Source organism: Meles meles, chromosome 20 (assembly GCF_922984935.1).
Source record: "Meles meles chromosome 20, mMelMel3.1 paternal haplotype, whole genome shotgun sequence".
Classification (NCBI taxonomy): Eukaryota; Metazoa; Chordata; class Mammalia; order Carnivora; family Mustelidae; genus Meles; species Meles meles.
The window spans coordinates 21,717,597-21,741,337 of NC_060085.1; the positions used below are offsets into that span (position 1 = coordinate 21,717,597).

Consider the following 23,741-nt stretch of genomic DNA (forward strand, 5'->3'; position numbering starts at 1 on the left):
TTGCAGTGGCTTCAAGGGCACCGTGACGCCGTGTCTCTGCTGGGGCCTCTTCAAGGCTGGCGTCAGTGGTCTCCCACCCCACAGATTCAGGTTTGTGTCTACATCCACCAGTCGGTGGCCAAGAAGTGTGTCGAGTACCTGGCTGAGCTGGCCCGTCACAACTACGTGACCCCCAAGAGCTACCTGGAGCTGCTTCATATTTTCTCCATCCTCATTGAGCAGAAGAAACAGGAGCTGAAAACTGCCAAGAACCGCATGAAGAGTGGCCTTGACAAGGTGGGCCAGAGTGGGGCTTGGTGTGCAGTGGCTAAAGCAACCCATGGTTCTGCCTGCTCCAGCTTACCCCTGCCCGGGCAGGCGCAGCCCACCCTCTCAGTCGGCAGCCTGCAGTGTTTAAATGCGTAGCTTCCTCCCTAACCAAATGAGCAAGGGCGAGGTCAAAGCAGGTCACCCCATAGATTTTCAGAGGACAGCTCGCTTCCTCTACGGCTCTCTGGGCAACCAGCCACAGCTTCTCACTCATGAATGAGGGCCGGGCAGCCCTGCAGGACCCTCTCCCCAGCCACTTCCACGCCCGGCTCTCTTTCTGGTACCCTGTCCCCCCTGACTTCTTCTCTGTGCCCCCCATCCGCCAGCTGCTGCGTACTTCCGAGGACGTGGCCAAGATGCAGGAGGAGCTGGAGATGATGCGCCCCCTGCTGGAAGAGGCTGCCAAGGACACCGTGCTCACCATGGAGCAGATCAAGGTGGGGGTGCTCCCTGGGCCTCTTCCCTGATGTTTGACCACGTCTGAGGAGGCTCGGGGTCCCCATGCAACCACGAGATCACTGGCTGCCTGACCTCTGCAGCTGCTTAGCTCCTCAATGCCTGTGTTCCTCTGTCAGTCGTCATTTGTTCATTCAGCGAGAGTTTGCTGGGAATCTATTCTGTGCCAGGCCCTACGCCGGGCAGGGGGTATGGTGAAGAGCAGGACGGGCAACCCGAGCCCTGATAATCACAACAGGGACTGACTGGCAGGCTGCCGTGGGCAGCTGTGCAGACTCGGCCCCAGCCTCCCTCTGAGTCTTCCTGAGATCCCTGAGTTCGAGGCCCGGCTCGGCACAGCAGATAACTCTGATTCACAAGTTTGCTATGACAGCTTCCTGGTAGAAGCAGTCCCCTCCTGCCCAGCAAAGCCAGCGTATCGGAAATGTTTCCAGTAGACGGAAAGAACATGACATGCAGGGTGCCTTTCTCCGTCTTGCCTGGCGATGTCCTGCGGGCTTAAGGGGTCATTCCCTGGAGGGCAGTTGTGCTCAAGCATGTAAAGTCCTGGGCCCCATGCCAGACCCACCATGAGCACTTGGGAGTGGGCTTCTCACATTCCCAGAGCTCCAAGAGGGCCTTTGGGGAGGGGGGCATCCTTGCTTTCATTTCCCTTTACCCTGGGGAGACTGAGACATGGGGACGAGAAGGGGGGGGCATACCTGTCCCCAACACGCCACCAGCTGGGCCCTCCCTGCCTTTGGTCCCTAGGTGGACACAGCCATTGCTCAGGAGACTCGGAATTCGGTGCAAGCAGAGGAGATCAAGGCCAATGAGAAGGCCAGGAAGGCGCAAGCTATTGCTGACGATGCCCAGAAGGATCTGGATGAGGCACTGCCTGCCCTGGATGCAGCCCTGGCCAGCCTGCGCAACCTCAACAAGAATGATGTGACCGAGGTGGGCAGCCAGCTGGCCCCTGAAGCTCCCCCTGGGCATCTGTCCTGTTGCCTCTGGTCCCCGCACCCTCTGTCTCCACATCCCCTGGGGTCATGTGCTGAGAGGTGGGGGTAGAGCTAGGCCTCAAACCCAGTTGCCTGCCCCTACCTCCTTGCACCAGATGGGCACATGGGGAGGGCTTTGGGTCCTGGGCAATGAGCATCTAGGACCGCAAGGTCAGGCCTGTGTGTATGGGGAAGCAGAAGGAACCACAAGCCGAGGTGGACCTCGGGGGACAGCCAGGCATGCCCTTTGTCTGTGGCAGTAGGAGCTGGCTTGGTGAGGTCCACCCTGTCTGACAGCTGCCCCTGCCCAGGGGTACCCAGGCCATAATGGCTCTCCCCTTCCCTACTCTCGGCCCAACCTACAGGTCCGGGCCATGCAGCGGCCACCCCCGGGTGTGAAGCTGGTCATAGAGGCTATGTGCATCATGAAGGGCATCAAGCCCAAGAAAGTGCCTGGAGAGAGGCCCGGCTCCAAGGTGGATGACTACTGGGAGCCTGGAAAGGGGCTGCTGCAGGACCCTGGCCGCTTTCTCGACAGCCTCTTCAAGTTTGACAAGGTGGGTGTGCCAGGTACAAGGCGAGCAGGCCTGTGAGTGAGGTGGAAGCAGAGTCCCCTCTCCCCACCAGCATAGGGCTCTCTGTCCTGTCTCCCTTTTCCGAACACATGCAGGCCGATTGCCACAGAGCTGACTGGGACCACATCCTGGCCCTAGAGGAGCTTTCTGGCTGGTGGGAGTGACAGTCACGTCAGAGCTCTGTAGCCTAGAGATTCCCCTCTCATGCCCTTTCTTCCCTGAGACCCCCATGGCCTTGGCCTAGACTTGCACTGTCTGTGCAACCATGGCCTTTCCCTTGGTCTCAGCTGAGCTTCAGCTTCTTCTGTCTGTCCCTGGGTTTCTCCATCGGCTGTCTGGCTGGGCTCTCGGTACCCACGGTCATGTTCTCTCTCAGGGGCTGCTTCATGGTTAAGTCAGCCTGGTGCCCACCACCCTCTTAAGGGACCTTCTTCAGCCCAGAAATTGGGTAGGGGACAACTGCCTGTGCATGCGCCCCCTGCCGCCACCGCCATGAGTCAGTATGGGGCTGTAGACACCCGAGGCTACACTGGGAGGGTGGAGATAATGGCCCATAGGCAGCTGGGCCCCGTAGACTACCCCGTTCTTCCTCCTCCACGTCCATCAGTCTAGAAACCAGAGGCCCCACACGCCTAATTCAGCCAAGATCAGCAGTGCTCATGACCAGCACTCAGGATCCCTGGTCCCAGGCTCTGAGCTCCGGGAGTTCATGAACAATGCAGATTCCTGGGCTCATCCTGAACTACAGGGCTGGACTCTCACAGGATAGGATGGGAACTCTGGGGGTGTGATGAGCTCTCAGGGTGAGGGTTAATACCCTTGACCATGAGCCTGGTTGGGCATCAGAATCACTCGCTGGTCTCCATGCCTGTCAGGAACCAGCCCTTGTCACTAAGTGAGTTCTTAACGGAGCCTGCCTATTAGCAGACCTTGAGACTGCGTGGTTTCTTGTGGAGGAAGACTCTGATCGTTCTCTGAAATCCTGGTTGCTTTATGGACTGTGTTTATCCCAGGAAGACAATTGTGCTGAAGCCTACACAGGGCATGGGGCTCCGAGAGCGAGCTGGGCTTTCCTTAGCAGGGCACACAGCCCCTTGCTCCCTGGAAAGCAGCCACCTGATGCCCTGGGTCCTCCTCCCCAGGACAACATCGGGGAGGCGGTGATCAAAGCCATCCAACCGTACATTGACAACGAGGAGTTCCAGCCGGCCGCAATTGCCAAGGTGTCCAAGGCCTGCACCTCCATTTGCCAGTGGGTGCGCGCCATGCACAAGTACCACTTCGTGGCCAAGGCAGTGGAGCCCAAGCGGGTGAGGCCTGGGTGCGGCCGAGGGGAGGTGGCGGGAGGTGAGGTCTCTGCCAGGGCCCCTCCACAAGCTGGCCTGGGCCTTCTGGCTGCAGCAAGCCCTGAGGGAGGCCCAGGATGACCTGGAGGTGACGCAGAGGGTCCTGGAGGAGGCCAAGCAGCGCCTGCACGAGGTGGAGGACGGCATCGCCACGATGCAGACCAAGTACCGGGAATGCATCGCCAAGAAGGAGGAGCTGGAGCTGAAGTGTGAGCAGTGCGAGCAGCGGCTGGGCCGCGCCGACAAGGTGGGCCTCACGCGGGGGCAGGGAGGCCTGTGGGCTGCAAGGGTCTGGGGGGGCGTGGGGGCCTTCACCCCTTCCCCAGCCCCTGGCCCGGCCACCCTCAGCCCACCCTCCGGGGCTGCCTCTGCAGCTCATCAACGGGCTCTCGGATGAGAAGGTGCGCTGGCAGGAGACCGTGGAGAACCTGGAGCATATGCTTGGCAACATCTCCGGGGACGTGCTGGTGGCTGCTGGCTTTGTGGCCTACCTGGGCCCCTTCACGGTGAGGAGCCTTCCAGCCCTCCCTGCGAAAGCCTCGCCTCTGCAAGGGGCAGCCTGCTGGGCAGCTCTTCCCTCATGCGCTCACTCCGCGACGAGCGTGTCTCAGCTGCCCCGTCTGAATCAGGAGCTGTTCCGGGCCTGGGGGCTAAGGCAGTGCAGAAAACAGCCAGAAGACCCACCTGGCGAGGCTGGCCTTCTAGGGGGATGCCTGAGCCCGCACTTGCACGCTTGCTGGAGGCATCTCACTCGGTCCTCACAGCCTCCTGGACAGGCGGGCCCATTGTCACTCTGCCTGTTTCACGGAGGAGGGACTGAGGTTTATGGAGGCCAAGGAAGTCACCCAAAGTGGGACGGGAGTGCACGTGTCTGACTCCATGTCTGGGCTCTACTCCTGGATACAACTACGGAGCACTGGGGGGATGGTAGCAGTGGCGGGGAGGGAGGAGGGCGTCCTGGATGTCGTGGTGGGGTGGCCTTAGTCTGGCGTCTCCCCAGGGCCAGTACCGCATGGTGCTCTATGACCACTGGGTCAAGCAGCTCACGAGACACAAGGTCCCACACACGTCTGAGCCCACGCTCATCGGGACGCTGGGAAACCCTGTGAAGATCCGCTCGTGGCAGGTGTCCACCCGGGGTGTGGGGTGGGGGGAGCTGGAGGGACTGGGCTGAGCCAGGAGCCTCCTGCTTCCCTCCTACTCTCTTTCCTCGGCCTGCTCAGAGGTGCCTCCCCTGAACCCGCCCTGGCCCAGCAAGAGGGTGTGGGTAGGAGAGGAGAAAGCTGAACACAGCATGGCTCAGATCTAGCTAACCGGGGGCAGAGAATTCAAGGGGTACTTGCCAGAGTGGACTGGGGAAGGAGAGCAGCATCCAGGGGAAGTTAAGATTCTTAAGTTTTTCCCCCAAAAGTCAGATTTGTGCTAGACCCTAAAGGACAGGTAAAGCTGGCCCAGGGAGAAAGCCAAGAGACTACTGGCAGGTGTCAGGGGAGGGCGAAGGCCAGGATACCGATGGCCTGTGGGCTCTAGAGAGGTGGTGTGACTGAGGGAGGACTCAGTAGGCAAGAGGACAGAGAGGCCCAGAGAAGGAGGGTGTCGGGATCCAGCCGAGGAGAGGAGAGAGTAGGAGATCCTGTGGGGTGACACCTGTGCCCACTGTCGCCTGCCCCTTCCTCCAAGGGGGCGCCCTAAGGAGAGGGAAGAGATAGCCAAGCATGAAGCTGGGAGTAGGGGTGGGACAGCCCTGACCCAGTCCGATGTCACACAGATTGCTGGCCTCCCCAACGACACGCTGTCAGTGGAGAATGGGGTCATCACCCAGTTCTCCCAACGCTGGACTCACTTCATCGACCCTCAGGGCCAGGCCAACAAATGGATCAAGAACATGGTGAGCCCACCTGCCTCATGCCCCGTCCCACGCAGCCGGGCTTAGCCTCGGGCGGGCTGGCTGGCGGCTCCCACAGCCCCCACTTGCCCCCTCTGCCCACAGGAGAAGGACAACGGGCTGGATGTGTTCAAGCTGAGCGACCGAGACTTCCTTCGCAGCATGGAAAATGCCATCCGCTTCGGCAAGCCCTGCCTTCTGGAGAACGTAGGCGAGGAGCTGGACCCGGCCCTGGAGCCGGTGCTGCTCAAGCAGGTGGGCCTGCAGTGGCAGGGGGGTGGGTGCAGCCTGTCCGTCTGGACCGGGGGTGGGGTGGGGGTGGGGCCCAGGCAGCCCCACTTGCTGCTTCCCTAGCGAAGCCTGGGCCGCAGCGCTTGCCCCTCCCGCCCACCACAGACATACAAGCAGCAGGGGAACACAGTGCTGAAGCTGGGGGACACGGTGATCCCCTACCATGAGGACTTCCGGATGTATATCACCACCAAGCTGCCCAACCCACACTACACACCGGAGATCTCCACCAAACTCACCCTCATCAACTTTACCCTGTCGCCCAGGTAAGTCCCCAGGCCCCAGACCCAGGGCATCAGCTCAGCCTGGCTGCCTCCCTCCCACCCACAGGCCAAGACTCTGTGGGTCTTTCCCAGAAGCTCTAGCAGCTTCTTCCCAGGCTCTCTGGCACCTGCACCAGCTCCCCATACTTGCCACCATTTCCAGCTAAGAACCCCTGCCCCCAAGACCAGGAGCCCTTGATCGCAGGTCAGGACCCCTCCGCCTCCCCAGCGCTAGCCTGTCTTGTCCGGGTACCCTCCCCCCACAGCTCAGCCCTTGCCAGCACCTTGTGCACTCACCTCCAGAGCGGCCCTGGAGCCCTGAGTCAGACCCACCCAAACCCTGTTTCCTGCCTTGCTGTGAGCGAGGGCCGGGCTAATGTGTGCACAATGCTGGCCGCCTGCCCAGAGCCCACAGGCCCACTCCGTGCTCAGGCCTCCATGTCATTGGTCACCGTGAATGTCCCCACAGACAAGGTGGTGAAAGACCTATCCCCTACCGGTCACCCAGCCGAGAGAAAGTTTTTCAACGACCCCAACAGTTCACATATCTCACCACTGGCCCCCTCCGGGGATTCCGGAGTCCATCGGGGCTCTGTCTCACTGAGAACTTGTTACCCTGCAGGCAGGCTCTGCATTAGCCCCACAGCCCAAGACAGAGGGGAGGCCTCCCAGGCCATCTTGGGCAAGGCTGCTGGGCTCTCAGAACCCCAGGGGCACAGGTGGAAGGTGAACAGGCTCAAGGCTGGCCTTCTGGAGCATACCAGGTGTTACAGACACCACGTCCCCTCCCCCCAGTGGCCTGGAGGACCAGCTGCTGGGCCAGGTGGTGGCCGAGGAGCGGCCAGACCTGGAGGAAGCTAAGAACCAGCTGATTGTCAGTAACGCCAAGATGCGCCAGGAGCTGAAGGACATCGAAGACCAGATCCTGTACAGGCTCAGCTCCTCCGAGGGCAACCCCGTGGACGACATGGAGCTCATCAAGGTGCTGGAAGCTTCTAAGATGAAAGCTGCTGAGATCCAGGTATGTCAGCTACGACCTCTCCCTGCCCGAGACTCTGGCCTCAGCTGCCCAGCACCCACCGCCGCAGGCCTGCCCCTGCCCCCGCCCACATCTGCCCGCTGCCCTCCCTCCGCCAACCTGGGCCTGACCACCACTCACCTGCGGTGCCTCCAGGCCAAAGTCAGGATCGCGGAGCAGACGGAGACGGACATTGACCTTACGCGCATGGAGTACATCCCCGTGGCTGTCCGCACCCAGATCCTTTTCTTTTGTGTGTCTGACCTGGCCAACGTGGACCCCATGTACCAGTACTCCCTGGAGTGGTTTCTCAACATCTTCCTCTCAGGCATCGCCAACTCGGAGAGGGCAGGTAGTCCCAGGTGCTGGGCTCCTACCCCAGCACAGACGTGACATGGGGACACGTCTCCACGGGGTGTACGTAAACTCCTGCCCATGGTCACTTGCACATTCTCTCAGATCAGCCATAACAACACACCCCCGTTCCCACCTTCCTCAGGGTCCCTTTACTGACAACTCCATAGGTCTCAAGGGGAGGCCCAGATGGCCCCCATGGCTGCGGGGCAGACTGGCTGGGCTGCGCCCAAGCCTGGGGATCTCGCCCCCCTCAACCCTCCCCACGCACTGCCGTCCCCCCCCTGCCCTGCAGACAACCTGAAAAAGCGTATTGCCAATATCAACCACCACCTGACCTACAACCTGTACAGCAACGTCTGCCGCAGCCTCTTTGAGAAGCACAAGCTGATGTTTGCTTTCCTGCTGTGTGTCCGCATCATGATGAATGAGGGCAAGATTGACCAGGTATGCGAGCATCTGGCTGGGCCGCTGACCCAGGACAGATGGCCGGAGGAGGCGCTCTGTGGCCAGGCTGGGAGAACGGGGTGAAAGGAAAGAGAGGGCCCGGCATGAGGGCCCAGCGAGAGCAAAGGGCTCAGGAAACAGTTCCTTGCTTACGACAGCCAGGAGACCCTGGGTTCCTTGTGGCCCGGGCTGTGCAGAGCCGGGTGTGGTGGGAAGCAGGGACTGTCCCGAGCCTCCCAGCGCATGCTCTCAGGAGCCTCAGGTATTTGCCATGTGTTGTGAGTCCCTGCCGAGGGAGTGCGTGTCACAGTGCCACAGCTACTGTGACTCAAGCCCTCGCTGTGGGCAGAACCCTTGGGGAGCAGCTGAAATTCTCATTCTTCCTACTTTCCCAACTGAGGAGGCTGAGGCTCAGAAAGGTCACATCCTTTGTCTGAGGACACACAGCCAGGAAAACATGGAGCGGGGACCCTAACCCAACCTGTCTGACTGCCAGCCGCAGGGAGGACTCCATTTCTCTGGCTGAGAGGGCTAGAGGAGGCACTGCTGGGTGGGGTCCCAGAGGCAGGTCACAGGGCCTGCACACTAGCCTCCCCGCCGTCCCCTGCCAGGCTGAGTGGCGCTACCTCCTGTCTGGAGGCTCCGTCCAGGTCACGACTGAGAACCCGGCGCCTGACTGGCTGTCAGACCGGGCCTGGCGAGATATCCTAGCACTCTCTAATCTGCCAGCCTTCTCCTCTTTTGCCGATGACTTCCCAAAGCACCTCTCAGAATTCCAATCCATCTTTGACAGCCTCGAGCCCCACAGGTGAGCTGCACCCCAGGGCCAAGCAGGGTGGGCACACGGAGAGGAGAGACCCCAGGGACAGGCCTGCCCAGGAAGTTTCTCTGAGAAACCGCCCAGGGGTGCCGTGCAGCTGTGGCTACATCCCATCCATGCCTCCAGCCGTGCACCTTCCAGGCACCGCACTCTCCCCCGCCACCTAGCCGGCGGAGTCCCTGGGGCCGTGCTCTCCCACAGGTCAGCTCTTAGGGGGACACGGACACTGTCACAGGGAACCCTTGCCTGGCATCTGGAATGAGTACCTGGACCAGTTCCAGAAGCTGCTGGTTCTCCGCTGCTTGCGTGGGGACAAGGTCACCAATGCCATGCAGGATTTTGTGGCTACCAACCTGGAGCCACGCTTCATTGAGCCCCAGGCAAGTGCCATCAGCTAGTACCCTGGATGAGTCCCCACCTCTGGGTCCCAGGGGCCTGGCTGCACCTGGATAGACCATTTTGCAGCATTGGTCGGGCTGGGACTTCTAGCCGCACCTTCCAGAAGCTCAGGGAGGTTCCAGACCCCCCCCCCACCTCCGGAAGCCTTTCTGAGAGCCCCAGGACCCCCTGCCTTGCCCTGGTCCCTGCTCAGCCCCAGGCCACCCAGCATCTCTCCCTGACCTGCAGACAGCCAACCTGTCAGTGGTGTTCAAAGACTCCAGCTCCACCACGCCCCTCATCTTCGTGCTGTCGCCTGGCACCGATCCCGCTGCTGACCTCTACAAGTTTGCCGAAGAGATGAAGTTCTCCAAGAAGCTCTCTGCCATCTCCCTGGGCCAAGGCCAGGTAAGGACCAGGCGGGCAGTGGTGGAGGTCTGGAGGCTAGGCCGGTTGGCCCCTCACCGCTCGGCCTTTCCGCCCTCACCGCCCCCCCCCCCCCCCGTCCCCAGGGCCCTCGGGCAGAAGCCATGATGCGCAGTTCCATAGAGAGGGGCAAGTGGGTCTTCTTCCAGAACTGCCACCTGGCACCGAGCTGGATGCCGGCCCTGGAGCGCCTCATCGAGCACATCAACCCCGATAAGGTGCGCTGCCCCGGCTGCCACAGACCCGATGGCCTCCCTCGCTGAGGGGACTGCCAACAGTCCCTCAGTCCCTCAACAGGGCTGATGAGGCTGAATAAGATTGTCCCCCAGAGCGCTCAGCCCAGCCTGGGCACACCGCACTCAGGAAGGGGTATATGAAACAAGCCTTCTCAGTGGCCCCTTACATTACCGTTACCAGTGGTGACGTGACTTGCCCATGTCCACCCAGCACAGACCGGTGATGCTGGGACATGTCAAAGCCCATATTCTTCTTTCTTTTTCCTTGGGTGGGGAGGCAGGGTGCAGAGGGAGAGAGAATCCCAAGCAGACTCCAGGCCCAGCACAGAGCCAATGCAGGGCTTGGTCTCACGACACTGAGATCATGACCTGATAAAACCGGTATTCTCAATCAGTGGTCTGCTAGCCTGGCCTGGCCCAGCCCACCCAGGGGAGGGTCAAGCTGCAGGTGGCCCAGGGCTCCTGGTGGGAGGGAACCTGGTGTGGGGCCGCCACTGGGCACGAGTCCCTGTGCTCACCGGGTGCATGGCCGCCAGGTGCACCGGGACTTCCGCCTGTGGCTCACCAGCTTGCCCAGCAACAAGTTTCCAGTGTCCATCCTGCAGAATGGATCCAAGATGACCATTGAACCGCCCCGCGGCGTCAAGGCCAACCTGCTCAAGTCTTATAGCAGCCTGAGTGATGACTTCCTCAACTCCTGCCACAAGGTGAAGCGCAGGGGTGCACACTCGCCCCCTCACCCACTGCCTCGGCCCCGGCCCCACCCCTCACTCCCCTGCCCTCCTGCCTCTCGCAGGTGATGGAGTTCAAGTCCTTGCTGCTGTCTCTGTGCCTGTTCCATGGAAATGCGCTGGAGCGCCGCAAGTTTGGGCCCCTGGGCTTCAACATCCCCTACGAGTTCACGGACGGGGACCTGCGCATCTGTATCAGCCAGCTCAAGATGTTCCTGGATGAGTACGACGACATCCCCTACAAGGTGGGCCAGGGACAGGCTGGGGCGGGCTGGTAGGCGCTGGCGGGGGCCCTCACCCACCCACCCCACAGGTCCTGAAGTACACGGCTGGGGAGATCAACTACGGGGGCCGCGTCACCGACGACTGGGACCGTCGCTGCGTCATGAACATCCTGGAAGACTACTACAGCCCCTCCGTGCTCTTCCACGATCACAGCTACAGTGCCTCGGGCATCTACCACCAGATCCAGCCCACCTACGACCTCAATGTGAGCACGCCCCCGAAGGCCCAGGCAGCCCGCCAGGCCTGGCTGAGGGGGTGCTGCGAGCACCCGGGAGCTGGGTGAGGGGAGGCATGGTCCTGGCCCCTCAGTGGCTCTTTTTCATGGATTACTCCATCCCACAAACATAGCCGCAGTGAGGGAGGCGGACCCAGGCCCTGCCTCCAGGAGCTGGGGCTCTGTGGGGAGAGGCTAGAGGGAGCTGAGAGTAATTATCCAGTTGAGTCAGGGCAGCCCCTCCAAGGGTCCCAGAGGACATGGTGCTTCAGCTAAGATGCGTGCGGGGCCTGCAGAGCTGGGGTGGGTGTCGGAGTGTGGGTCTTCACTGGAAGGAGAGAAGCCCCCATGACTGGAATAGTTGAATGAGGGAGCAGGATGACAGCAGGAAGAGGGCTGGGAGGGAGGTGAAGGCTACCCACACAGCCCCTCAGAAGCCATGCAGCCCTAAGAAGAGGGAGATGCACGAGGGTGTCCAGAGTTGGAGGCAAGCGGGAGTTGTGCTCAGTTGGAGGACCCCCCCCCACCACCGCCAACCACAGGCTGGGGGTAGAGCAAGGTTTCAGTTGTGGCCCTCCTACCCTCCAGGGCTACCTCTCCTACATCAAAGGCCTCCCTCTCAATGACATGCCTGAGATCTTTGGCCTGCATGACAATGCCAACATCACCTTCGCCCAGAATGAGACTTACGCCCTGCTTGGTGCCATCATCCAGCTGCAACCCAGATCATCCTCCATGGGAGGCCAGGGCCGGGAGGAGGTAGGTGGCAGCAGGGGACAGAGGCCCATGGGGTTGGGCAGGGCCAGTCTCCCACCCACTATTCTGCCTGCTCCCCTGTGGGAAGGAACCCAGTGCCTGTGGAATCCGGCAAGAATTAAGGGGTGCTGGCCCTGACCCCCTGTGTGTGTCCCTTTGCCCCCACAGGTAGTGGAGGATATGGCCCACAGTATTCTGCTCCAGACTCCTGAGCCCATCAACTTGCAGCTGGTAATGGCCAAGTACCCCGTGCTGTATGAGGAGTCAATGAACACGGTGCTAGTCCAGGAGGTCATTCGGTAATCCCCCTGCCATCCACCCCCAGCCCTGAGTTAGTGCGGAGAGTCATTATCATAGAGAAATGGCAGCAGCGGCTCCTCTGGGCCAGGTGCAACATCAAGTCTGTACTCGGGTGCAGCCACATTTTATTGTCCCACTCCCATCAGACGAGGAAGCCAAGGCCCAAATGGTCAAGTGACCTAAGGTTACATGTGTGCTAAGGAGCAGAGCTGAGATCAATACTCAGGCTGCCTGACTCAGATCTGTGCTCTCAGCCCCACGTCGTGCGTTGTTAGAATTTCTGTCTGTAGTCTACAACTGGGGAGTACGGGTACTACTCCCCTCACCCCCAGACTGCTGCCTTCTTCCTTGCCGCTGGCCCCACAGGTACAACCGGCTGCTGCAGGTGATCACAGAGACGCTGCGAGACCTGCTCAAGGCACTCAAGGGGCTGGTGGTGATGTCCTCTCAGCTGGAGCTGATGGCTACCAGCCTGTACAACAACGCTGTGCCCGAGCTCTGGAACGCTAAGGCCTACCCGTCGCTCAAGCCGCTGTCCTCGTGGGTCATGGACCTGATGCAGCGCCTGGACTTCCTGCAGGCCTGGATCCAAGGCGGCATCCCAGCTGTCTTCTGGATCAGTGGCTTCTTCTTCCCCCAGGCCTTCCTGACGGGCACGCTGCAGAACTTTGCCCGCAAGTCTGTCATCTCCATTGACACCATCTCGTTTGATTTCAAGGTTTGCACACAGCCAAGGTCAGGTCAGGGTTAGGCTGGGGTATGGCCTGGGTCAGGCCACCAGCATTTACAGGTCCAGACAGGAGGGGCACTGAGGCCACAGCTGGCTGCCAGAAGGGGGTCCTGAGTGGGGTTTGGGGGGCATGGAGAGCCAAACCAGAGGCTAGGAGCCCCCAGGAAATCCCTAGGGGCAGGACACAGACAGGTTGGCAGGTGGCCAACTAAAATGGTGGGTGAGTGGGGCATCTGGTTGGCTCAGTCAGTGAAGCGTCTGCCTTTGGCTCAGGTCATGGTCCCAGGATCCTGGGATCAAGCCCTGTGTTGGACTCCCTGCTCAGCAGAGAGTATGCTTCTCTTCTCCCTCTGCCCCTCACCCTGTTCGTGCTCTCTCTATTGCTTTCTCAAATTAAAAAAAAAAAAAAAATCTTAAAAAGAAACAAATAAAACAAAATAAAATGGCGGGTGAGTAATGGGCAGGTGGGCAGAATTCAGGAGGGAGTTTGTGCCTCCTGAACCAAATCCTAACCCAGATCCCAGGTGTTTACATGTGCAGGGGCATGTCTGTGTGCCCACCACAGGTACTGCAGCAGTCCGTGTCGGAGCTCAAGAAAAGACCCAGTGAGGGGTGCTACATCCATGGACTGTTCCTGGAAGGTGCCCGCTGGGACCCTGTGGCCTTCCAGCTGGCTGAGTCTCGGCCCAAGGAGCTATACACAGAGATGGCTGTTATCTGGCTTCTGCCGACGCACAACCGCAAGATCCAGAACCAGGACTTCTACCTGTGCCCCATCTACAAGACACTGACCCGAGCAGGTACGGGCCCAGGGTAGGGAACCTGCACCACAGGTGGGGGCCCAGGTTAGCTGAACAGGATGGTTGACAGAGGCCAGTCAGCCCTCCTGAGAGTGACCGGGCCAGGACAGAGCTAGAACACCAGCAAGCAGGGAGGGGAATGCCCAGAGCTTGGGCTCAGTCATGTGAAGTGGCCCCTGAGCTTCCCATCCTCTTGCCTCCCTCAGCAGACCCACTTGGGAGCCCCCGTCTGCTAGTGAAGGTTCAGAGGGGGTAGCAGACTTGGATGGGAGGTGGGTCTGGGCTGGGTCCAACAGGGAGTGAGCAGTGGCCCCCAGCTCTCCCATTCCTGTCCTCAGTCGTCAGTGTAATAACCCTGCGCAGGCCTGAGCCTTGGCCAGACCCATTCACCAGGCAGGTTTCCTCTCGGCTCAGGGCCCCTGCTTGCCCCCAGCTCAGTCTGCTGAGTCCATTGCCTTTATCCTCTCCCTACCCTGTCCCTGCTCTTGTGAAGACAACTTAACGCTCCCTTCTTGCCTGCTCCAGGAACACTATCGACCACAGGCCACTCCACCAACTACATCATTGCTGTGGAGCTCCCCTCCCATCAGCCCCAGCGACACTGGATAAAGCGTGGTGTGGCGCTTATCTGTGCCCTGGACTACTAGACTCGGGAAGAAGAGTTGGGGCCATTAAATACGTTTTCTAAGCAGTCCAGCGGGGCTTCCGCGGCTCGTGTCAGTGCCTGTCCACAGGGTTCACTGTCGGGGCAGCAGTGCGGCGGCCTCAGGAGTGAATGTGCTTAGCAGCGGGGACGGGGCAGAGGGACAGCTTTGGCCTGCTGGACCTGTCCAAATGGAACAAGGGTAGATCTGTGCCCTCCAAGGGGGCCCCTCCAGGGACAGCGTGCCGGGTGAGACCAGGGGCCGCTTTGCCTCCTCAGCCCAGAGCCCCCACCTCTGCTCAGGTGGCATGGCCATCAGAACTGGATGAAAGCCATGGCTCTGTCCTCAAAGTGTCCTCTTCAGGTTCTACAGCCCACCCAAAGCCCCTTCTCTGCTCAGGTTCCAAATCCTGGGTCTATGGTCCTAAGAATATCTGCCCCAGAAGGACGGATGCCCAAGAATGTATACCTCTCACCCCTCTGGTCAGAGGCCCTTCGGCCCAGGTTTGGTTAGGTCCTCCCTCTCACCACAACCTAACCTATAAATCTTAGGCCAGCAACCACAGGAGAGTTAATTTCTTAGGAGAGTTTTATTCATTCATTGATCCAATATTTACAAGGACCAGAGAAGTCAGGCTGTGCTCAGCACAGAGAGGTGGCTGCAACACGGGCCAGCCATCCCCTGCCCCAGTCACTATGTACAGATAAGGGGCCTGCTTCGATCACCTTCCAAGCCATCTGGCAGCGGCCATGGGGCTGTATGGGGCCTGAGCTCCAGAGACAGTGCTGGGCCCATTGCCCCTTGGCATTAGGCCCTCTGGGAACACTGGGGCTCCAACTGGGTGCCTTAGTGCTGCTGTCCCCCACTCAGTGCCTTGCAGAGGCTGAAGAAGCTGGCGTGGCACGGAGAGCCAAGGGGTGTCAGCTTCCTGCGAGCAGCCCTGTCTCTGCTATCCCTAAGAGCAGGGAGACATGGTAATACTGAGGAGCTGGGCAGGGGCTCCTCTGAACCCCAGGCTCCAGGGACAAAGCCCAGGAGCCCAAGACCGGCCCATTGCCAGGGCTACAACACTGAAGGCAAAGAGTCTGAGCCTTGCTGCAGAGAACAGTCTTGACAAGCAAAGCCAGGAAGGGAGTTTACAGGCCAGTAAACAGCTTGAACACTTCTCTCTACTCAGGCCACGGGACCCCAGCGGGCTGCTCATTCCCTCCCTATGAGGACACCCCACTCCCAAACCAGCCCAGAAGTCGGGTCCCTGAGTTTGGAGCTCTCCCGGGAGGAAGAACAGACCTGGCTTCCTCACGACAGGGACAACTGGTGGCTGGGGCTAGAGCCGCAGGGCCCAATGCCCACCCAGGCCCCCAGCTGGGACCCTGCAGTCATGACACCAGCATGATGCGGGGACCTGGGCCCACCAGGATGACAACTGCTGGAAAGAACGCAGTCAGGAAGCTGGCTATGTCAACACAGTGGTGGCAAGATGGGTTAGAGCCCAGAAAAATAGACGTCTCTGTAGGTAAAATATATACTCTGCTACCGAGGCAGGAAGGCCAGGTCCTGCCACTCCACAGCCGGCTGTGGAAAAAGCTGCAGCACCTCCCTATGCCCCAGCTCCAGCTCCAGCTGCTGTTTCCAGAGCACCACGGGGCAGCCCTGCCCCGCCAGGCCCGGGGACATAACGCAGGAAGTCCAGCCTGGCACTCATGCCCAGGGTCCAGGCTCTCCGGCTGGAACTATTCAGTAATACTGGGAAGAGGGGGAATGGGGCAGGGAAGGGGCCCCTGGGAGGGCCACGCGGCAAGAGCGGCTGCAGGGTGCAGGCCAGCAGTCCTCACTGGCGCTTGGCCTTGTAAGGGCGCGAGCGTTTCCGCCGGTCAGGCTTCCGCTGCTTGTGGAGTCGGCCGATGCTGACCCCTTGGCGCCGCCGCACTGAGATGTTCTGCTCCACCAGGTTGGCCAGCATGCCTACAAAGGCCAAGGTGCTTGAACAGGTGGCTGGATGCATGGCAGCCAGCCACTCCATGCGCCTCAGGCCAGGAGCTGAAGCTCTCCCAGCCTTCCCTGCACCCCTGCCACCCCGCATAGGTCTGCTCAAGCCCCAAAAGAGGCCTGAGGGACATGGCCCCCAGCAGGGCAGGCCAGGTCAGCTGCGGCAGTAAGTCCCCTCACCTTCCTGGGCCAGCATGGAGATGAAGGTACAGATGAACTCATCATAGTTGTGGGTCCTTCTCTGGTCGTCAATCTGTGGGAGAGAAGGATGAGAGCACCGCAGCCCATCTCCCCGGAGCAGCCTCCAGCTGACCTCGGGAGGTCACACGTCTGGGAAGACGGGCAGAGGACCAGCTGCTGGAGGTGACCCACCTTGAACTTCTTCCTCTTCTCCACCTCTTCCTTGAGGCAGGCTTCATAGTTTGCAATCTCTGCCTCCACACACTTCAGCAGTGCCAGCAGCTCCTGCCAAAATCCCGCAACGTACCCCTGAGGGGGGCTGGCCAGCATCCAAGTCCCCCACCCACCCACCCACCCACCCACCAGGAGACCGCTGGAGGCAAGGAGGAGCAGCCAGAGTCCAAAGCCTACCAAGGCCCCGGCGGCTCCTCAAGCCAGAGAGACTTCCTGGTGCCCGGCTTCGGCCACCAGCCTTTACACCAGCACTCCCGAGGCCCCAGCACCTGGGCAGCAGTGCCTCAAGCCCTTCCCTCTGGCAAGATTAGAAGAGAAAGCTGCAAAGGGGCTCACCTTGGGTGAGTACTTCTCCCCACTCAAGGGCTCGCCAGGCCTGGCCAACCCAGGCTTCTCTCTATTGTCTGCAGCTTCCGCGACCTCCTTCTCTTCGGGGCTGCTGGAGCCCTGGCTGCCTGGGCTTGGCCTGCTGCCGGGTGAGGAACCCTTCCCACCCTCTGGGAAGAGAAGGCACAAGAGGACTCCTCAGAGAGCAGGACACCTGGTGGTTACTTGGCCACCCCCCTCCTCGGTACACCAAGAGGCCAGTGAGCCAGCCGCAGGCGCACCTGTCAGTGCCAGGGGACTCAGCACCCCATCCTCAGCGAGGTGCAGCAGGCCAGTGCTGATGACAGGACCCAGGTCGCGTACAGCACGATTGTAGCGGATACAGTCAACACGCAGCAGACTGTCGTCCTCTCCGAAAAGCACCTTGGAGATGTGGGAGGTGACAGGGCTGGAGGGCCGCGTCGGGTTGGCTGAGCGAATGGGCGACCGCAGCGGCGAGTTGAAAGCACTGCCAATCTCAGAGGCTGTGTCCGTGCTCTCGTTGCTGGGGGTGGGTGAGGGCTGCGAGTGCGTGGGGACTGCCACGGCTGGGCTGGCCGCCCCACTGTTTGTCTTGATGGACAGAGGAATCGAGAGGTCTTTCTGGGACTCTTTGAGCTTCTCGGCCAAGACGTTGATGGTGTTGGGCTGCAGCACCGACAGCTGTCCATCCCCAGAGCCACTCAGTGGCCCTGGCTTGCCTGGCCCCTTTCGCTTATACCTGAGGAGGCCCAAGGAGAGGTGAGCCACAGGAAGGGGCCTGGTGACTCTGCCCAGCAGTGCCCAGAATAGCCCTGGACATGTCCCGGCCACCAGGGACGGACATTGCAACTCCCCACACTGGGTCCAGCAGCCTGACCTGGCCATGCTGAGCCTGGCACCCTAAGCTCCAAAAGCCACAGCCACGTGTTCTCAAAGGACACCTCTACTCCAGCTGCCTCACTCTGGCGTTCTGCCAATGCCAGGTCTTCTGACAGAGCTGCGCCCCACCCCATCTCCTCCATCCCTGCTTTATCCAATCCTTCGAGGTCTAGCTGAAAGGCCTTCCAACAGGACAGGCCTTGTTATCTGGTTAAATGTCAACACTCCCTCAAGCCCTGTGAATTCTCGGGGACCCAGGACCCGGAGTCAGCCCTACATGCCAGCCTCCCATGGACCCTGAGCTCGGCAGGCACTCCATAGTATATGCTAAAGGGCAACCTCAGACATGGACTGGAACAGTCAAGGTAGGACCTGCAGCACTCAAGCCTCTAGCCTTCCAGAGCTGAGGCTGACCTGATGGCAGAGTTGGTGTTCTGCACGTCATCATCCTCATCATCCTCATAGTCGTCCTCATCATCCGAGTACTGCTGGGGGGGGCGGACTGGAACTCGGCTGCGGCCCACGCCTGCTGCCAGGTCTTCCTCCTCCTGGGGCAGAGACCGAGGGCAGCCATAAGCAGGGACCAGTCAGCCCGGGCTGGACACAGCAGTCATAGCCGAAAGCCAACACGTTCTCCAGGTCAGAGTCCACTGAGCCCCAGGTGTTCTGAGCCCACCCTTGATTCCCAGGGAGGCTGCTGCCCACCCACACGACCTGCCTATGCGAAACGTCTAAGACAAACAGAGCACCCTGAAACACGTGCCTTTCTTTTGCCAGCAAAACCTAACTCCTCAAGTGGTACCAGGCACATGCCCTAAACATCTTGCCCCACTGCTGTGTGAGTGGACTGATAGAGTTCTCTCCCTCTCTAAGCCCCTGGTGGGGTTGGGGGGGGGGGGGGCTTCTGGGTAGCAGAGACTTGGCTACAGAGGCCTTGGTATGGGGTGAACACCAAGGAACCACCTAAGGAAACTGCTTGTTGTAGCCTCTCAAGAACACTGGAGGGGCTCAGCCAAGGGTGCTCCCAGCTCACCTGCATGGGGGACTTGGCATAGTTGTGATTGTCCAGAAAGGCTGGCAGCCGCTGAACAATGGGAGTGGGGTTGGGAGGAACCCCGTTGAGGCTGCCCCCAGGAGGCTTCACCACCAGCTTGGGTTTGCTGGGAGGGCTGTGGGTTGGAACTTGGGGGCATGAACCAGCCACCTCCTCCACACCATCTGAGAGGACAAGGAGCACAGGCAGGACCTTCAGGCAGATCAAGAAAACAAGTCCCCTGCCCACCATCTCCCCAGATAAAGCGCTGCTCCCTCCTCTCTTGCCAGAGAAGAACAGGTACGCTAGCTAACAGGATGAGAGTCCGCAAGCTCTAGGTCATGGGCCCACAGCAAGACGAAGGATGAGATGGAAAAAGAGAGGGAGGGAGACCAAAAAAAAAAAAAAAAAGCCTCTTAAGAAAACCAGAAAGGGAATATTTATTATAAAGAAGGTTCAGGAACTGTGGTAACGTCAGCCCTTCACAGGTACCTTTCTTTAGGTGATGACTGCTCTCCATGTTCCAAGAACAAAGGGCTGCAGACACCCAGCCTTAGGCTTCCCATAGGAGCCTCTGAACCTCTGCCCAAGTGCATCCGACAAAAAGACTTGCTGTGCTTGGGCCTCTCAGCTCAAGCTATGATGGGGTGGCTCTGAGGCCAAAGGTACCTGTGTGCGTGCCCTCGGAGGCTGCCGCGGCCCTGCCTGCCTCCAGCGCCAGGGGGGACTTGTTGCTGGCTGGTTTGGACTCCTCAGGCAGTTGTGGCTCTTGAGACTTGTGGGTCTGAATCAGCTCTGGCTGTGTTACCCTAATCAGCTAAGAACAGAATCCAAGGCTCAGAGGAGTGAAAGCAGACCCCAGCCACTCGCTTGGACAGCAAAGTACCTTGATTCTACCCACTCGCTCATAAGGAAATACAACAGCTGAACCCAAACCTCCTTCTAGAAGCTATTCCCCCTCCCCACCCCAGGTCCCAGCTTTCCCACAGGAAAGCAAAGGAAAGGAATGGTCAGGTGAAGTTCAACAGATCCATAATAAAGAGTGATCTGGGAATCAGACACCACACCCCAGTGAGGGGAAGAGGGATGGCAGAAGGGGTCCCCACCTGCTGCAGGGCCTCCAGTACTGTCTGACGGTTCACCTTCAGCACATGCAGCCTGGCCTCATACTTGATCCTGCGGTCGGGCACCACCGCCATCAGGTTGAAGCGGATGTCATGGTAGGGTTCCCTGCAGTCACAGCCACAGCCGTGAGAACAGCTCTCGCCCCAGCACCACCATCGGGCTGAGATAAATAATGTGGCAGGGCTCCCTGAAGTCACAGCTATAGCCATAGGTGCAGGCCCCACCCCAGCAGGCAGGCAGCAGCTAGCTATGAGCTAGCTGGGCAGGCAGCTGAGCTGGGGCCTGCCCACGACCTGTATGAGGGCCTATCAGCAAGCAAATGGGCCACCTAGGGCTCCACCAAGGCGTGCCCCTCCCCGGTCTGTCCCAAAGCAGGCCATTAGCAGCCTGGGTGAGAAACATGGCAAGGAGAAGCCCAAGATCTAAACTGGACCTGGCCAGATTCCTCATGTGACCTTGCACGAGTCATCTGACCTCACTGCTTTCCCTTTTCTGTGTCTCTCCCAATGGAGGCACAGCTCCAGAGGGAAGGGCAAGCAGAGCCCTTACCCTGCAGTGGCGAGGCCGATTCGCTCCATGATGACCCGTCGGGCCTTGTCGGTCCACTCCTCATCCTCCCCCCAGGGCCCTAGGGAAGACCAACATGAGAAGTCAGCAGGGGGGAAGCCCTGAGTTTGGACAGGCCAGGAATGGAAAGGAAGATGGAAAGCAGTTGAGTCAGGGAGTCTGGGGTGGTCAGGTTGTGCAGTGCCGGGTGCCATCTAGCCAGAGACGGATGCCCTCAACACCATCCCCCTGCCACTGGGTCCCAAGCACCTGAGGACCCCGAACCCTAGCTCCCTAGAAGGTAAGCAGAAAAACCCAGTGGGTCCCTACCATGATCAATGGGGTAGACCTTCAGCCCATCCAGCTCGAAAAGCCGGCCTGTGATAGGCACATAGCTGACAAAGTGGAACGCCTCCATCGTCCGCACAGCACTAAGGCCATTCTGCTTCTCGGGGAGGTGGCGTGGCTCAGGCCTAGGGAAGGACATGCTCAGGGCCCAGAATGGGACAACCCTTCCTCCCCCTGCCACTCCCACCAGCTCCCATAGCTCCCACACACCTGGCATGGCTATTATGTGCCTTGGCCAACTCTGGGGCATTGCCAATCGCATATCCTTTGCTCTAGAGAGAAGGAAATAACACATCAAAACAACTTCTAAGGTGGGCCTCTGGGTGGGAAGCAAAGCTCTGGAGAACAGGCCTGGAGGCATTCCAGAAACCTGTAGCAGCATAGATTGATTTTGCTGAAAGGTTAGTGGGGACAGAAAAGAACTCCAGAGCCCCAGAAGGATGGGGTTCGTCTTGCACGGTAATGAGTGGACACTGGAAAACAATGTGGCCTGATACAGACTGACAAAGAAATTCATAACATAGTGTCACTTAAGGAATGTTCCTTTCCTCCTTAGGTCTTTCCTGACAATTGAACCTAAAATCTGAGGGTCAAACATAATGTAAATCATTTGAAAGAAAATGGCCTCACAATATCAAATGGCATATGGTATGTGGGCCTGGGAGTCAGATCTGAGCAGCAAGCTGTGAGCCAGGATTGAGGTGCTGCTGCGGCCTACCTCAGGGCTGAAGCCTTTGGTGAAGTCCTTCATGCGACTCAGGGTGGGCCCCAGGTCCACGTTGCTGCAGTTCAGGAGCACGCTCAGCAGGGCATGAGTGGCACAAGAGTTGGGGATCAACTGTGAAACCCAAGAACAGTCACTCATACACAGCATGCCTCACCCAAACCAGACTCCTATAGAATGAGGACCCAGAGAAGGACAGTCCTATCTGAACAAGAAAACTCATCAGCTTCCCTCCTCTCCACCCAATATTTGTTCATTCAACTAAATGCCCACCAGATGTCTGGGGACAAGCAGAGTAGACTCAGCACTAGCCTGCTCTAAAGATACTCCCTTTTGTAATGAACTCAGAGCTCAGTTCCTTCTGCCAGGGGACTCCTCTAACCTCCACTCATGGTATCTGCCTATCTTTTCCTTCTGCCTTCCCCCACTTCCACTTCCCAGCAAAGACAATGGCAGCATCCCACCCTCCAGATGGAACACAGAGCCCAGCAGACCTGATGGGCAAAGAACATGTTGTTCACAATATCATCATCAATCACAGATGTATCATCCACCAAGGTAGACACCTTGCGACGGGATCGGCGTTCTTCGATCCATTTGAACAGAAAGATGAATCCATACACTGGGCTGGGGAAAGTAAGGGGCAAAGCTAGACCAGCCAAGTGGGGAAAGGCAATCAGCATCCCTTTCTTTTCCTGCCTATTCCCACGCACTGTGTTATCACTCAGGTGCCCTCCCCGTGATCCCACCCCTACCCTGGCTTCTTTCCAACAATGCCTAAACAGGCTCTGAGCCTTCACATCCAGAAGCCTGCTGCAGGTACAGTCAAGCATCAGCTTCTGGGATGAGAAATGAAAAGCTAGAACCCATGGCCCAGGACAAGGTAGGAACAGAAGGTAAGGCAAGAAAAAAAAACTCTGATCAAGGAATTTAAACACTAATTCTCACTGTGAACCCCAAGGTCTGGGCCCCAGTGCAGTGAAAAAAGCAAATGAACACCTTAACAGTCCGTGCTTTCCTGAAAGATAAAAACAGATCCCTTGGCTCATGCACTGTAGTCTCTGTAGAGGGGCACTCCACACCTCTAGTCTGCAGGACGACCAAGACAAGGCTCTGAGGTTGGTCACCCTGGAGAGGCCTTGTCAGATGCCACACACCAACCAATCAATACAAGATCTTTGTGAAGGGATTAAAGCCGCCGGCACACGGATGCATGAAGCAGTAATTAATAAATTACAGCAGGCACTGTGTGACCTGGGTCAAGAGAAGGGGCTGCCTTTCTGCAACAAGACCAGAAAAAGCCGCTGAACTGTACTCCAAAGGATACTTCGATTTGTATAGGGGGAAGGGGACTGCTACATAAGGGGAAGTGTGAAGGAAGACTGGGAGAAAAAAGTATCAGCTTGGTCAGGAGGGCACCCAAAGATGAGGGGTGCTTCCATGTATGAGATTTTATAACTTGGGCTTCTTACACTACCTCCCTTGAGGGGCACTCCTCCCCTGGCCCTTCTCTTGCCCTGGGGGTGTAAGGGAAGGCCCTGGCACCAAGCCACTCACCCCTGACATTTGCTCTGAAGGTCATAGATCTCCTCCACCTGCACCCCTTTGACACCTGCGATCAGGGAAAGAAAGAAGTCGGGAAGGGCAGCCCCAGGCTGTGCAGCGAGGGCACAGGAGTGGACCCCCACAGCCCGGATCCAGCGGGTAGGAAAGGCTCTTACCGAAGTCTTCCACCAGGAGGGTGAAGAGGCCTGGGTCGGGCGACAAGAGGAGCAGGTAGTGGTCAGACGGACGCGTTTCGGGCCCAACCGGCCTCCCCAGCCCCCGGCCCGCCCAGCACCCTCCTCACCAGGGTCGCTCTCCAGCTCCAGCCAGCCCTTATTCATCTTCCCGCGGGGCGGCCCCTCAGCGCCATGTCCAGGCCCTCCCGACCCACCGCCGCCCGCGCCGGGAGCCCCCGCCGCCCCGGGGCCCCTAGCCCCACACACAGACAACGGGCACGGTTGACGTCACCCGCCCGCGCCCGCGACACTACGTCACCACAGCGCGACGTTCTCCGCCCCGCCTCTGGGCTTGTCTTCCGCGGGATCG

At 59.3% G+C, this 23,741-nt stretch overlaps 2 protein-coding genes across 2 annotated transcripts in view; one reads left to right on the forward strand and one right to left on the reverse strand.

Annotated features, from left to right (window-relative positions):
- The window catches only part of DNAH1 (dynein axonemal heavy chain 1), a 72,825-nt gene extending 58,144 nt beyond the window's left edge, over nt 1-14,681 (forward strand). Inside the window, exons 52-77 of the mRNA XM_045991948.1 lie at nt 85-276; nt 636-746; nt 1,516-1,701; nt 2,111-2,302; nt 3,463-3,630; nt 3,722-3,913; nt 4,041-4,172; nt 4,667-4,792; nt 5,435-5,554; nt 5,657-5,806; nt 5,948-6,108; nt 6,901-7,126; nt 7,280-7,475; nt 7,773-7,924; nt 8,536-8,732; nt 8,980-9,124; nt 9,372-9,530; nt 9,635-9,766; nt 10,321-10,491; nt 10,581-10,760; nt 10,829-11,005; nt 11,603-11,773; nt 11,939-12,069; nt 12,437-12,788; nt 13,366-13,600; nt 14,126-14,681. Of these exons, the coding sequence (XP_045847904.1) occupies nt 85-276; nt 636-746; nt 1,516-1,701; nt 2,111-2,302; nt 3,463-3,630; nt 3,722-3,913; nt 4,041-4,172; nt 4,667-4,792; nt 5,435-5,554; nt 5,657-5,806; nt 5,948-6,108; nt 6,901-7,126; nt 7,280-7,475; nt 7,773-7,924; nt 8,536-8,732; nt 8,980-9,124; nt 9,372-9,530; nt 9,635-9,766; nt 10,321-10,491; nt 10,581-10,760; nt 10,829-11,005; nt 11,603-11,773; nt 11,939-12,069; nt 12,437-12,788; nt 13,366-13,600; nt 14,126-14,247 (4,476 nt within the window). The 3' untranslated portion in view covers nt 14,248-14,681. The remainder of the gene's footprint in view (nt 1-84; nt 277-635; nt 747-1,515; nt 1,702-2,110; nt 2,303-3,462; nt 3,631-3,721; nt 3,914-4,040; nt 4,173-4,666; nt 4,793-5,434; nt 5,555-5,656; nt 5,807-5,947; nt 6,109-6,900; nt 7,127-7,279; nt 7,476-7,772; nt 7,925-8,535; nt 8,733-8,979; nt 9,125-9,371; nt 9,531-9,634; nt 9,767-10,320; nt 10,492-10,580; nt 10,761-10,828; nt 11,006-11,602; nt 11,774-11,938; nt 12,070-12,436; nt 12,789-13,365; nt 13,601-14,125) is intronic.
- Nucleotides 14,682-14,817: 136 nt separating this feature from the next.
- Nucleotides 14,818-23,663, reverse strand: BAP1 (BRCA1 associated protein 1). The gene is made up of 17 exons (XM_045992179.1): nt 23,500-23,663; nt 23,372-23,401; nt 23,208-23,262; nt 22,145-22,277; nt 21,645-21,764; nt 21,137-21,198; nt 20,909-21,051; nt 20,582-20,660; nt 20,014-20,137; nt 19,577-19,724; nt 18,908-19,092; nt 18,289-18,422; nt 17,256-17,734; nt 16,984-17,144; nt 16,606-16,698; nt 16,414-16,486; nt 14,818-16,209 (listed from the first exon to the last, which is right to left on the reverse strand). Exons 1-17 carry the CDS (start codon nt 23,534-23,536, stop codon nt 16,076-16,078), a joined length of 2,190 nt encoding a protein of 729 aa, XP_045848135.1. The 5' UTR covers nt 23,537-23,663; the 3' UTR covers nt 14,818-16,075.
- Between the last annotated feature and the right edge of the window lie 78 nt (nt 23,664-23,741).

Bases quoted from the DNA above. Each gene is read 5' to 3' on its own strand.
- BAP1 (XM_045992179.1), bottom strand. From the start codon at position 23,536: ATGAATAAGGGCTGGCTGGAGCTGGAGAGCGACCCTG. The intron at 21,765-22,144 runs GTCTGCTGGGCT...TGGGTTTCACAG, and splicing joins ACATGTTCTTTGCCCATCAG to TTGATCCCCAACTCTTGTGC. The intron at 19,093-19,576 runs GTACCTTTGGCC...TTGTCCTCTCAG, and splicing joins CTCCGAGGGCACGCACACAG to ATGGTGTGGAGGAGGTGGCT.